This window comes from Diabrotica undecimpunctata, chromosome 6 (genome assembly GCF_040954645.1).
Source record: "Diabrotica undecimpunctata isolate CICGRU chromosome 6, icDiaUnde3, whole genome shotgun sequence".
NCBI lineage: Eukaryota > Metazoa > Arthropoda > Insecta > Coleoptera > Chrysomelidae > Diabrotica > Diabrotica undecimpunctata.
In genome coordinates this window covers 87,417,052-87,429,862 of record NC_092808.1, presented here as the reverse complement: position 1 = coordinate 87,429,862, position 12,811 = coordinate 87,417,052, and the positions used below count along the sequence as shown (strand labels likewise).

The 12,811-nt window shown below is 33.7% G+C and overlaps 1 protein-coding gene across 1 annotated transcript in view; it reads right to left on the bottom strand.

Annotated features, from left to right (window-relative positions):
* The window catches only part of Nmdar2 (glutamate ionotropic receptor NMDA type subunit 2), a 642,550-nt gene that overhangs the window by 453,636 nt on the left and 176,103 nt on the right, over positions 1-12,811 (bottom strand). Inside the window, exon 3 of the mRNA XM_072534844.1 lies at positions 7,486-7,726. Coding sequence (XP_072390945.1) covers positions 7,486-7,726 — 241 coding nt within the window. The remainder of the gene's footprint in view (positions 1-7,485; positions 7,727-12,811) is intronic.

The window sequence follows — 12,811 nt, the reverse complement described above, 5'->3', positions numbered from 1 at the left end:
TGTTCACAAAAAAGTAAAGCAACATATTTAAAAAACGAGTTTTTTCTATACTAGTTGACAATAACAACAAAATTATTGTAAATGAGAACGAACCAAGCAAATAATGGCAACTGACTGACTTAAGTCCATCTTTGTGACAATACCTGAAAACCCAATGCAAGAAAATGTTTGGTATATCGATTAATTGGCCCAATGGGCCACACTTTTAAAATTTTCCTAAGAATATTCCACACGCATACTTAAATGCGAGAAGTATCTGGAAGATACCCAATTTAGTTTTAGAAATGCTATGGGAACTAAGAAGGCACTACTTGCGATAAATATTTTATTACAAAAATGCTGTGATCAAAGAAAATATGTATTTACATACTTTTTTGACTTTGCAAAGGTATTTGAAACGGTACAGCATGGTAAATAATTTAGATGCTAAAATATATAGGAATAGATGACAAAGGTGTTCGTGTTATTAAAAATCTGTACTGGAATCAAATTGCTATCATAAAAATTAAAGACAATTACGCCGACATAAATCTCCATACAACGAGGAGCCAGACAAGGTTGCATTTTGTCCCCATTTGTTCAACGTTCACTTGAACTCCCTATTTAGAAAGACACTTGAGAGACAGCCATATAAAATTAAAATCAACCGCGAACTACTTAATGTAATTAGATACGCGGACGATACAGTAATTCTCTCAGAAAATATTGAAGGTCTTCAAATTCTGCTTGATCGTATTCACAAATTAGAAGAGGACATGAAATTAAAATAAACGCAAATAAAACCAAATTTTTAGTCTTTAGTCGTAACCCACATCCAGATGCAGAGCTTTAATTAAATGGAGTTCAAAATAAAAAAGTACACAAAATTACATATTTGGAAACTTTCATAACGGACCAACTAGATCCAAACAGAAGTAAAACGAAGAATAGCAATTAATAAAACTAGTTTTATAAAAATAAAGACATTTCTTTGCAATAATCATCTAAGTTTAGAACTAAGACAAATAATGGTTAAGTGCTATATTTGGTCTATACTTTGGTATGGACAAGAACTGTGGACAATAAAATGATCAAGTATGAAAAGAACTAAAGCACTGGAAATGTGGATGTACTAAGTAGAGACAGGAAAGATAATTTCTAAAGACTGTTAAACATCGGAAAATGTCTTATCTGGGACATATAGTGAGGGAAAATCTATATAGAATATTACAACTGATCCTTAGAGGCAAAATAGGAAGCTGTAAACGTGTATGAAGAAAAAAAGTAAAAAACAGTCATAAATGGATTGAGATATCAAGTTCAGGACAATTATTTTATGTGGCAGAAGATCAAGAAGGCTTCAAAATGGTGATCGCCAACGTCGGATAACTCTGATATGGCACGTGGAGAAGAAAAAGGTGAATCAATTCAGTTTTTCGTTATATAGTGTTTAGCTTAAAAGTTTTTTTTTTTTTATATTTAAACAAATATACCCGCATCAACCACTAAGGGTTATTAGCGGGGGGACATACACAAACAGTAAGATACATATTGTTGCATAAAAAAAATATTTTTTACAATCTGGTATATAGTTTAGTCATTTTAAGATAACTTAATAAAGACTGTAAATTTGACGTTAGTATAATTTTTAAATTATCACTAAGGGCACACGCGATTCTTTCGTTCTGGTACACTGGACACTCAACAATTATATGTTTCACTGACAACTGAGTGTTGCACTTGGTACACATCGGAGCAGCCTCCTGGTTGAAGATATGCTTGTGTGTAAGGAAAGTATGTCCTATTCGGAGTCGGTTAATGATGACTTGGTCTTTTCTATTATTTGGTAAGATGAGTTTGGTTCCTACTTGACTTAGACATTCTTTGAGTTTATTAGCAGTGTGATCCCAAGTAGTTTGCCACGCTCTGTATACGTGGGCTTTGATATTTACTTTGTGATCAGTCCAAGGCATTTGATTTATGATAGCAATACTTTGGTCGGTGGTTGCATTGCTTGCCAGAGAGTCCACTTCCTCATTACCACTTATTCCCATATGGGAAGGTACCCAGATAAAGGAAATATCTTTTTGTTGAGTCTGTAGATAAGATAACTCTTCTTTGATCTTGAGAAGTATGGCGTGAGTTGTATATAGCTGTTTTATTCCAAGTAATGCGCTCATTGAATCGGTGATGATAACAAATTTGCTTTCATTGATAGAACAACATTTTTTCACGGCCTGATGAATTGCCGTAAGTTCTCCGGTATATATACAACAATTTGTTGGGATTCGTATGGTAGACTTGACGTTTTCGTAGATGTAGGCTGCAGCATGTCCTTCATGACATTTGGAAGCATCAGTGAAGATTTGATGGGTTGTTGGGTATTTGGATATTACATTTTTATAAGCTTGCTGTATAAGGAAAGGATGTGTGGAATGTTTCGGGAGTTCTTTTAAAGACGTGTCTATTTTTGGATGTTTAATCATCCAAGGAGGAACATTTACATGAATAGGCATAGTAAGACTGAACTGTTCTAAATTAAGACCAATACGTTTTATTCGTTCGGGAAATGGTAGTTTTTTTATTGCAATGTTTCTGTAAAGATCGGACGTTATATTTGTTCTGCAAAGTATTGTTGAGTAGGTTACGTTGCTGTTGTTTGCTGAAATTCTGGCAACGTAATTTAGTGATAGGAGTTGCCTTCGTTGGCTTAAGGACAGTTCATTAGCCAAAACTTGTAAGCTACTTACTGGACTAGTTCTTGTGGCACCTAAAACTAATCTCAAGCACATATTTTGAATGTAGTCAAGTTTTTTTAAAGATGTTTTGTTAGCAGTATCGTAGCATAAACAGCCGTAGTCTAGTTTACTTCGTATTAGTGATCTATATAGAGTAAGTAAGGTTGTTGTATCTGCCCCCCAAGAGGTATTTGACAGCATCTTTAGTAGATTAATTCTGGATTGGCAAGAACGTTGCAGATTGGTGATGTGGGTTTCCCAGTTTAAGTTACGTTCAAAAGAAAGTCCTAAGAAATTTATTTCTTCTGCTTGTTTCAAAACAACTCCATTTAGTGTTAATTGAACATTAGGATAATTTTTTCTTTTGCTAAAAATTAAATAACGTGTCTTTTCACTAGAGAATATAAAACCCGTGTTTTGCGACCAGCTTTCAATTGTGTGTAAGGTAGTTTGCAGTATATGTGTTCCCAGAGTTACATTGTTTGTTCTTAGATAAATGACCAAGTCATCTGCATATAGGCTAGTAAATACAGGTAGTTTTATTTGATGTATAATACTATTTATTGCAACTAGAAAAAGAGTAGGACTTAGAGTAGATCCTTGTGGAGTGCCGTTTTGAAGTACTCGTCTGGAGGATGTAAATCCATTGGTTCTGACTCGAAAAGTTCGTGTTTCTAGAAAATTCTTAATAAAGGACAACATGTGCCCTTGAACATCCCATTCTTGAAGTGTTTTTAGTATAAGATGTCTCCATGTTGTGTCAAACGCTTTTCTTATGTCAAAAAACACGGCAATAAGTTTTTGGTTGTGCAGAAAGGATTCATGTATACTTGATTCAAGTGTTATTAGATTGTCTGTTGTGGATCTACCCGTACGAAATCCACTTTGTCTGATACTTATTAGGTTATTGTTTTCGAGGTACCATTTAAGACGATAATTAAGGATTTTTTCTAAAAGTTTGCAGGTACAACACGTAAGTGATATTGGACGATAGGAATTTGGATCGTCTTTTGGTTTATTATATTTAAGGATTGGAATTATAGTTGCTTGCGACCATAGATCAGGAAAGTCATGATGAATAAAAATATTATTAAAAATATCAACTAATATTAGCTTTGCATTCAGAGGAAGATTTCGTAAGAAAAGAGGGTGGATATCATCAGGTCCTGGACTCGAATTTTTAGCACTTAAACAAAATTCTAATTCTTGAAGACTTACTGGTTTGTTTATTGGATTGCCACTCTCTGTGATTTGTATATTTGAAGACTCCGTTAGTTTTTTGTGCTCTAGAAAGGATAGGCTGTAATTAGAATCACTAGAATTACGTTCGTATATATCTGCTAGTATTTCTGGAATATCTTCTTTGTTTGAATGCATTTGGTTATTATATGATAGAGTATCTATACCTCGAAAGTATTTTGTACCTTTTATTCTACGGACTTTGTTCCATATGTTGCCTAAGGGAGTGGAAGGATTTATTGAAGAAACGTACTTTTTCCAACTTTCTCGTTTTGCTTTTTTGATTAATTGTCTGCTTTGAGCTCTGAGATTTTTAAACCTTAAAAGGTTTTCGATAGTTTTATGTTTCTTGTAAACGTTAAAAGCGTGTTTAGACAAAGTGAGTGCTTGTGCAATTTCGTTATTCCACCAAGGAACTGGCTGCCTTTGACTCGATTTTGTTTTTCCCACTGCGATTGTTGCTGCAGAAATAATAATGTTATTAAATATTTCCAGGTTTTGGTTTGCGTTATTGGTTAAATTATATTTGTTTGTTTGTTCTTCTATCAGTGTTCGATATAAATTCCAGTCAGCTGACTTTATTTTCCATGTCTGGTGAATTGGAAAAGTTGATTTATCATTAGTGTTTATGGTTATCGTGATAGGGAAGTGATCACTATCATATAAATACCCCAATGTGTCCCAATATAATAAAGGAGCTAGCGACGGACTGCATAAAGAGAGATCTATGGCAGAAAATGTACCATTGTATGAATTGAACCTAGTAGATTTGCCAGTGTTTAGTAAGACTAAATTTAAATTATCAATGAGATTATTTAGGAGATTGCCACATTTGTCGGTTTTGTTACTTCCCCAAGTACTGTTGTGACAGTTAAAATCGCCTAATATTATTTTTGGGTGTGGAATTTGGTTTAAAACATTGCTTAGTTCAGTTATGTCTAAATCAGTAGGATGAGGTAAGTATACATTGCAAATATTGATTTTCATTTTGTGGGTGACTGACACTGCAACTATTTCGAGATTTGTTTGTAGTTGTATTTCAGTTGACTCTATGTCATCCCTTACAAAAATTGCTGTTCCGCCGCTTGAGTGATCTGCAACTCGGTTTCTTAGAAAAGGAACATAATTTTTTAATGTCACACTTTGGTGCTTGAAATGGGTCTCTTCTAGGCATATGACTAAAGGAAGATATTCGTGTATAAGAAGCTTAATGGATTCTATATGTGTAAAATAACCGTTGGGGTTCCACTGTAATATGAATGTGCTGGCCATTAACTCTTTATGTGTTAACTATTTATTGTTGAGAACTTGATTCTTGGTCAGTTTCGTCAGTAGAAGAAGGACTGTTGAAAAGCAGTTTCTTCTTCAATCTGGTGATATTGTTTTTTAAAGTTTTATTTTGTATTTGGGAATATATAAAGTTTAAAATTTCTTTTATTTCTTGGCTTTCATTTGAATAATTTTTAACAATGACTTCAGGATGTTTTGAGTGAAGGGAATTTGCCAGAAAATCACATATTTCATGAAAAGTAAGTGTAAAGGAAGGGTTTCTATTTTCAATTTTTTCTTTAATTTGATTTAGAATAATTGAAATATCTTCTTGGGTTTTAGGCTTTTTCTTAGGTTTTTGAGTATCGGGAGGAGGTAGGTCATTTTCAAGAATTTCAGGAGAGGATATTTGTCTTTTAGTTGCAGGAGTAATTTTAGTGCTTTTTCTATCGCTTTCAATTACTAAGGAATTATCTTGGAATATTTTTGGTTGATTCAAGATTTGTAATTCATTGTTTGTTTGTGAGGAAGTGGTTTGGTCTTTTGTAGCTGATGCGTGATTTTGTATGGTATTGGGTTCTGGTTCCATTAATGTTTCGGTATCTTCTTGGTATTGGTTTCGTGGTTGATCTTGTAGCTGATTATATTTTTCATTGGTAGAGTTATGTATATTCACGTGGTGGTCAGTTTCCATTTGATTAATTGAGTTGCTTGATGATGATAAAGAAGGACAGTCAGAATCTTGATGTCCGACAATCTTGCATCTGGAGCAGTTTAAACCATCTATGGAAATGTATAGTCGATATGATGTATTGTCGAATGAGATTAGAAATGAGTCAGGAATTGATGCATTTTCTAAAGGACTTATGAACATTTGCCTCCTAAAGCTGAGTACGTGGCTGTATTCTGAGTCTTGCATGCCTACTCTTAGAAACGTCATATTGGAGGCGGATTTTATACCCATAGTTTTTAAGTGCTCTTCAATTAAGCTATTAGGTATAGTAGGACATACATTAGATATGATGAGTCTCTGGGCGGGGGTTATAAGTCTTCTTACTTCAATCTGGTTACCATCAATATTTATATATTTGTGGGAGCTAAGAAATTGATCAACTACATATTTAGAGGAGAGGTAGATGCAGATGCGGTTGTTTGATATTTTGGATGCCCAAACAACATTTTTGGGCTGTACTATTGATCCAACAGCTTTTATATATTCGAAAACTTTTATTCCTTGTATGGTTGAAAGTATAATACCTTGGTCTTTTGAAGGATATTTGAAACTATTTAATGCATTGGAGTAAGATATATGTGACGTAGTGGGTATATTTCGTGAGGTAGCAGCTGATTCCGGTTCATCCATCTTCCCGCTGAGAATTTACGTACATTGGCACAGAGGATCTAAAGCCGGACTTGGCCACTTAATAAAATTAAACAGCAGCCTAGCCTAATTACTTGTTAGTAGCAAGAACCAGCAAAAAGTTGTTGTCAATAATCGATAAGTTGAATTGAAATCGATAAAATATTTTGCCTTTTAAACTTCTGATTTTAAGGTTATTAATAATGCAGTTTTGTACTCACAGAATTCTACGATTTTCAGTACACTGTCACATTTAACTTTGAACAGGATTTTGATTTTAATATTATTCACTATTTACACGTTCTGAACTAAAGAAATAATAGTTTAAATATTTAAATTTTTAAGAGAAACTTTGAAATGCGTCTAAACACTTTGACAGTTCGCTTAAAAGTTTATATTATTATTTTTGCTTGTATTGTTTGAATTAAGTAATGTAGCAAATAAAAAATTAAAAATAAATCGAATCGTTAGTTTAAATTCTCGTTACAATACTTTAGGTTATAATACAATCAGCTTATCAAAGATATATAAAAGAAATATTATAGTACATTAAGTATTCAATAAAGGTAAAAAATAAGAACGAAGATAGATAAATTAATGAAATGAATTTAAATATTAATAGTGCGGAAAAAATACGGACTACCCTAAAATTTTTTAGTTTAGAGCTTTGATGGAAAATAGCCAAATAACTTTTCAGTTTTGCGTATTTTGATATAATTCATTTGTCTTTTTTTTTTTTGCTGGGAAGACATATGACGTGCACTAGATAATAAGAGTAATTTCATTTTCATATAAACGTAGTTTTCACTAGAACTTAATTTTGTATTAAACAAAACCCATTTGGCCACGAAGATAACTAATAAAATTAAACTAGCACTTTTATTACATTTTGAAACTTACCCAGCATTCCAACGGGAAATTGATAAGGGGTCTGCTGTGGATTTTCAACTACACTTTGAGTCACCACCCAGACGTAATTTTCTCCGGTTAGGTGCAGGTCCCTGGCAGCCGTAAGGATGTCAATGGCCTCTTCCCGAGTACAATACAGTAGCATAACCCGAGCTTCTGAATCGACGAGTGCAGCCAAGTCGCCTCTGTTTGCTACCAGAACGGCATTGAGAATTGTGAATTTAAAGCGATCCTGAAATAAAAATTTGATTTTGAATTAAATAAATATAGAAAAAGATAAACACATATAGATATTTACATATTATATTGTTAAGTAAAATATATCTGTAGAAGCTTTAATAGACAAGAGCTGATATTATTCAAACTTAATGGCTCTTCATTTTTCTCATATTATTTTAACATTTTTAACTATATTTTTATTGTTTCGCGAATAGTTTATATTTTTTTGGCCAAAACAAACTTTTGCATTGGCCAGAATTGCGTCGATCATTACTAACTAAATAATAATTAAAAGTTAATTTTTTGCGGTACATATTTTGTCTAGAATCTGGGAAAATTGAGTATACCGTGGACAGATCCCGATTGATCTTATTTTTGGTAGCCTATTAATGATCGCCCTTGACATGAGAAAATACAGATTCATAGTAAAGAATGTAATGAAATTAAGTAGTACAAAAAGAAACACGATACATCTACACAAAAAATTGAAAGAGATCACCGAAATTAAACGGAAACAATTGTCCCAAAGTTCAGAAAAACGGAAACAGAATATTATATAGCAATAAACAGTTAACAAAATGGGAAATCTAGATTTCTAAATTTTTTGAAGATAAAACAGTAGAACAGTATACACCGATTGCTGTAACATGTCCATCGATAACAGAAAGTAAGATTACATGAGCAATAAAGGCAGCAAAAAATGGAAAAGCACTTGGCCCTAATGAAGTAAGTGCTGAAATACTAAAGTTTTTTGGAGAAAATCGAATTAAAGCACTGTGTGGTCTTTTTAACAAAAATTATAACACTGGGATATGTCGACATTTCTCACAATGCCAAAGAAACTTGTTGCAAAGACATGCAGTGATTATTCGGACAATAAATCTGATGACTTACGTTTTTAAAATATTTCTGCGAATAATACATAACAGAATATACACGATAATCGAGGAGAGATTAGCAATATTCAATTCGGATTTAAGGGTCGCTTGGGTACGAGTGAAGCTTTGTTTAGTATTCAAGTTCTGATCCAGAGATGCAGAGATATGATGCAGAGATATAAAATCAATTTTGAAAAAGCTTTTGATAAGGTCCGACATAACAAAATGCTAGAAATATTAAAAAAAGCTGGACTGGACATTAAAGATTTACGAATAATTATAAGCAAAAGCAAAGCAAATTATAAAAATAAGCAAAACTGTCGGAAGAATTAAATATAAAACGAGGAGTGAGACAAGGCTATATACTATCGCTTTACTCTAAATATTCAAGGAACCTCTAATTGAGACAAAAAAAGGTGTTATTGTTAATGGTGTAACCGTATACAATATTAGATATGCCGACGATACCGTGCTGGCTAATTGCGGAGAAGACCTTCAAAATTTAATATACAAAATAAAATAAATCTGTGATCAGTATAGATTAAAACTCAACGGTAAAAAAACTAAATATATGATAGTTAACAAACAAAATTATATACATAATAACGGTATAAAAGTCCGACATATTGAACAGAGTAGAGAAACTGGTGTACATCGGCAGTGATATATCAATATTAGTAAATTTACTAATGTTTGTATTTTGAGAACGATTTCCGAAGTGGAAATTGAAACGTCAATAAACATATTTTAACCTTTAATTGTGGCTTATTCCCATTTAAATAGCAATTCATTTTAAAATGCCACAAGAAAATAGCTTCAGAACAATATTAAGAAACCGTTATGGACCCAGCGTTATTCAAAATTTTCGGAAATTGGAAATTCTGTACAAGAAACTGGCACATTGTCAAAATTCAATCAAATTTTTACGAAGATGTAGAGACAACAACCTGATATATCAATGTGAGCGAGGATCCAATCGTAGAAATTAAGAGCGGCGTAGAATACGCCCTGGCTACTTTTCTAAAAATGAGGAACGTATTTTGTAGCTACAACCTTAATATTAACCTTAGCGTTCAAATGATATATTGCTATATTTCCAGTGCTAATGTATAGAGTGGAAGCGTAAACCCTAAGCGAGGCAATGCTTAAATGCTTGGAAGCCATTTAGGTGTGGTTAAACAGACGATTAATATAAATAAGCTGGGTCGAAAAAGTTGAAAATGAGGATATTCTAGATGCCTAGTTAGGAATGGGGATATCCTTAGACGCCTGAACCAAACAATAAAACTGGTCAATTTAATAAAGAGACGTAAGCTGGAATACTTCGGTCACATTATGAGACACCCTGGAAAATATAAACTTCAGAGAAATATACAAGATAGTCCTGGTAGAAAAAGAACATTATGGCTGAAAAATCTAATACAATAGTATGAAAGTACGGAAAATCTACCACATTATTATATTACGAGCTGGTGTCAGTAAAGTTACAATAGCAAATATGGTAGGCAACATGATATCCAACAATCAATAACGGTCATGGAACTAGAAAAATAAGAAAGCTTAGAAGACTACATAATGTTCTTTAATGAACAGTGTAGTCTGTGAGGGAAGTCAAAAAATAGTGAATGTGAGGGATTTGGATCCGTCTGTGAAGGTAGTGATTAAATTGGTGTATTTTTTTAATAGTTTATTTAGCGAATTTATAAATTACGCGTGGAAATGGCCATCCTAAAGATGTTGACACTTTGTATAAGTTTACTAGATAAAAGTGGTCAGTTTTCACTTGACACAATACATATATGCGGCGTATGTCCTTGTGAGGGACATATGCGTATGTTGTAATTATTCGTGCCAGTCTGAGACGGTGAATCTGAGTGTGATAGCATACCACGTAGGATTATAGCAAATTCTACGGTGACTATCGCCTTGGCATAATATGAAATGGCCTAGAAAAGAACTTAAAAATGTATTGGGAAGTAGAGAGGTAACCTCGTTCGCAGACCCTCTCAATGTCTCAAATAGATTTTAATTAACCTAATAGTAACAAACCATCAGCTTAGAAAATAGCTTCCTTATAAATTACTGTTGCTATGGGAAATGCCGGTGTCACCTTAATACAAAAGTAATGGATATATTATGTACTGATGATAAATAAAAAGTCCGTCGGGTGTTGACGAAAAGCTTATATTTATATAATAGGTCTGCGAAATTTCCGAGGACTTGTAACATAGGAAATGGAAGATGTAAAATATTGTGATAGACTTTTGTACAGCACGTGTAGAACAAATGGCTTTCGGCAAAAAAATAAAAAGTTACACTTAAAATTAAAAAACGCAAACAAAATAAAACAAGTGCTATTTCCAAACGCCAAATACTGGCAAATAAAAGTCATAGGCGTATCATAAATAATTGATCGTGATGTATAAAATATTTAATCGTGATACAGAATGGACATAGACAATCCGTTCTTAAATTCAAACAAAGTGAGCAGATCTCCGCCGAGAAGTTCAATTTCAAAAAAACACATTGCTAATCTGCAAATAACTACCATGCAACAACCATCGAGCAACAGAACCTTGTCTAGCGAACAACAAAGCAATGAAAATTGCTCAACCAATATATTACTCCAAGAGTCAACTGAGAATCAACATGAACAACCAGCCTTTTCTTTCTAATCATGCTTCTTCTTCTTCTTATCTACCGTCACAAATATACATCGCTAACCCACAAGATAGCCAAGAATACCAAGATCAAAAATGGAAAACTGTTCAAGCCCACAAACGAGCAAGAAATGACAGCACTGGAGGTGATAAACAACTGTAACAAACAATAATGAGCGATTACTGGCTCAAAGCACCCACACCAACGTCTAATAGATTTGCTAGCTTAGATGAAGTACCTGATGAGACCAACCAAACCAGAACTGATGCAGTTAAAGAAAGTATTCAACCCCCACCCATATTTGTTTCAGATGTAGGTGATATACAACCTCTTCGACAATTGTTAGAAACAATATCCCTCTGGGATATTCCATCAAATGTCTCTATAACGACCAAGTAAAGATCCAGCCCTCAACTTTTGAATATTACCGAAACATAACCAAAGCACTCAATGAAAAAAAACACATTATTACACCTACCAAACGAAGGAAGAAAGAACATTCCGAGTTGTGCTTCGTAATATGCATCAGACAGCAGATAAAGACGCTTTAGTACATGAGCTAGGAGTAATGGGACAAGAAGTAACCAACATAGCTAATATATATAAGAATGGATCCAAAATAGCGCTTTCGCTCTTTTATATAGAATTAAAAACTAAGCCAAATAATAAAGACATATATGATGTGAGAGCACTCCAGAACATGATTGTGTCCTTCGAACCACCATGTCCCAAACGTCAGGTTCCCCAATGTACAAAATGACAACGCTACGGTCACACACAAAAATTCTGCCATATGCCTCCAAGATGCGTAAAGTGTGCAAGTAATCATCTTACTTTACACTGTCCACGAAAAGAACGCAGCAATAACGTAAAATGTGTACTTTGTATGGGAAACCATCCGGCCAACTATAAGGGCTGCAGCGTATACAAACAAATACAAAAAGAAAAATTCCCACAACTCAGAAAGAATCAAGAGAACCACAGAACAGACACCTATGAAACCAATAGTCAAAGAGTAACCCCTGGTGTTTCTCACGCTCAAAAAACTTCAGGAAATAGTCAAGCGGATGAAATCACAAATCAACAAACTAATGTCGGCTCAAACCATTCAACGAAAATTGCCAACCTTGAAAACCTGATGACAAAACTAGTAGAGAAAATGGACACTATGCTTAATCTTCTTATGACTATGATTTCCAAAATGCACTAATGCAACACATACTTAAAATAGCCGTCTGTAACTCAAATGGCCTAACGAACCACATCCAAAAAATATTATGCTTGTATCAAAAGCTCATCTAACAGAAAAAAACTATATCAAAATTCCAAAATACATTGTCCACTACACAAAACATCCAAATGACAAGGCACACGGTGACACAGCTATCATTATCAAATCTAGTATAAAACACCATGAGTTAAATAAGTTCAGTGAAAAGTACCTGCAATCAACTAGCATTGTCATCAAAGACTGGCTAGGCAACCTTACCTTATCTGCGGTCTACTGTCTTCCTGGTCAACTAATCAACGAAAACAACTTTGACACCTATTTCAGTTCT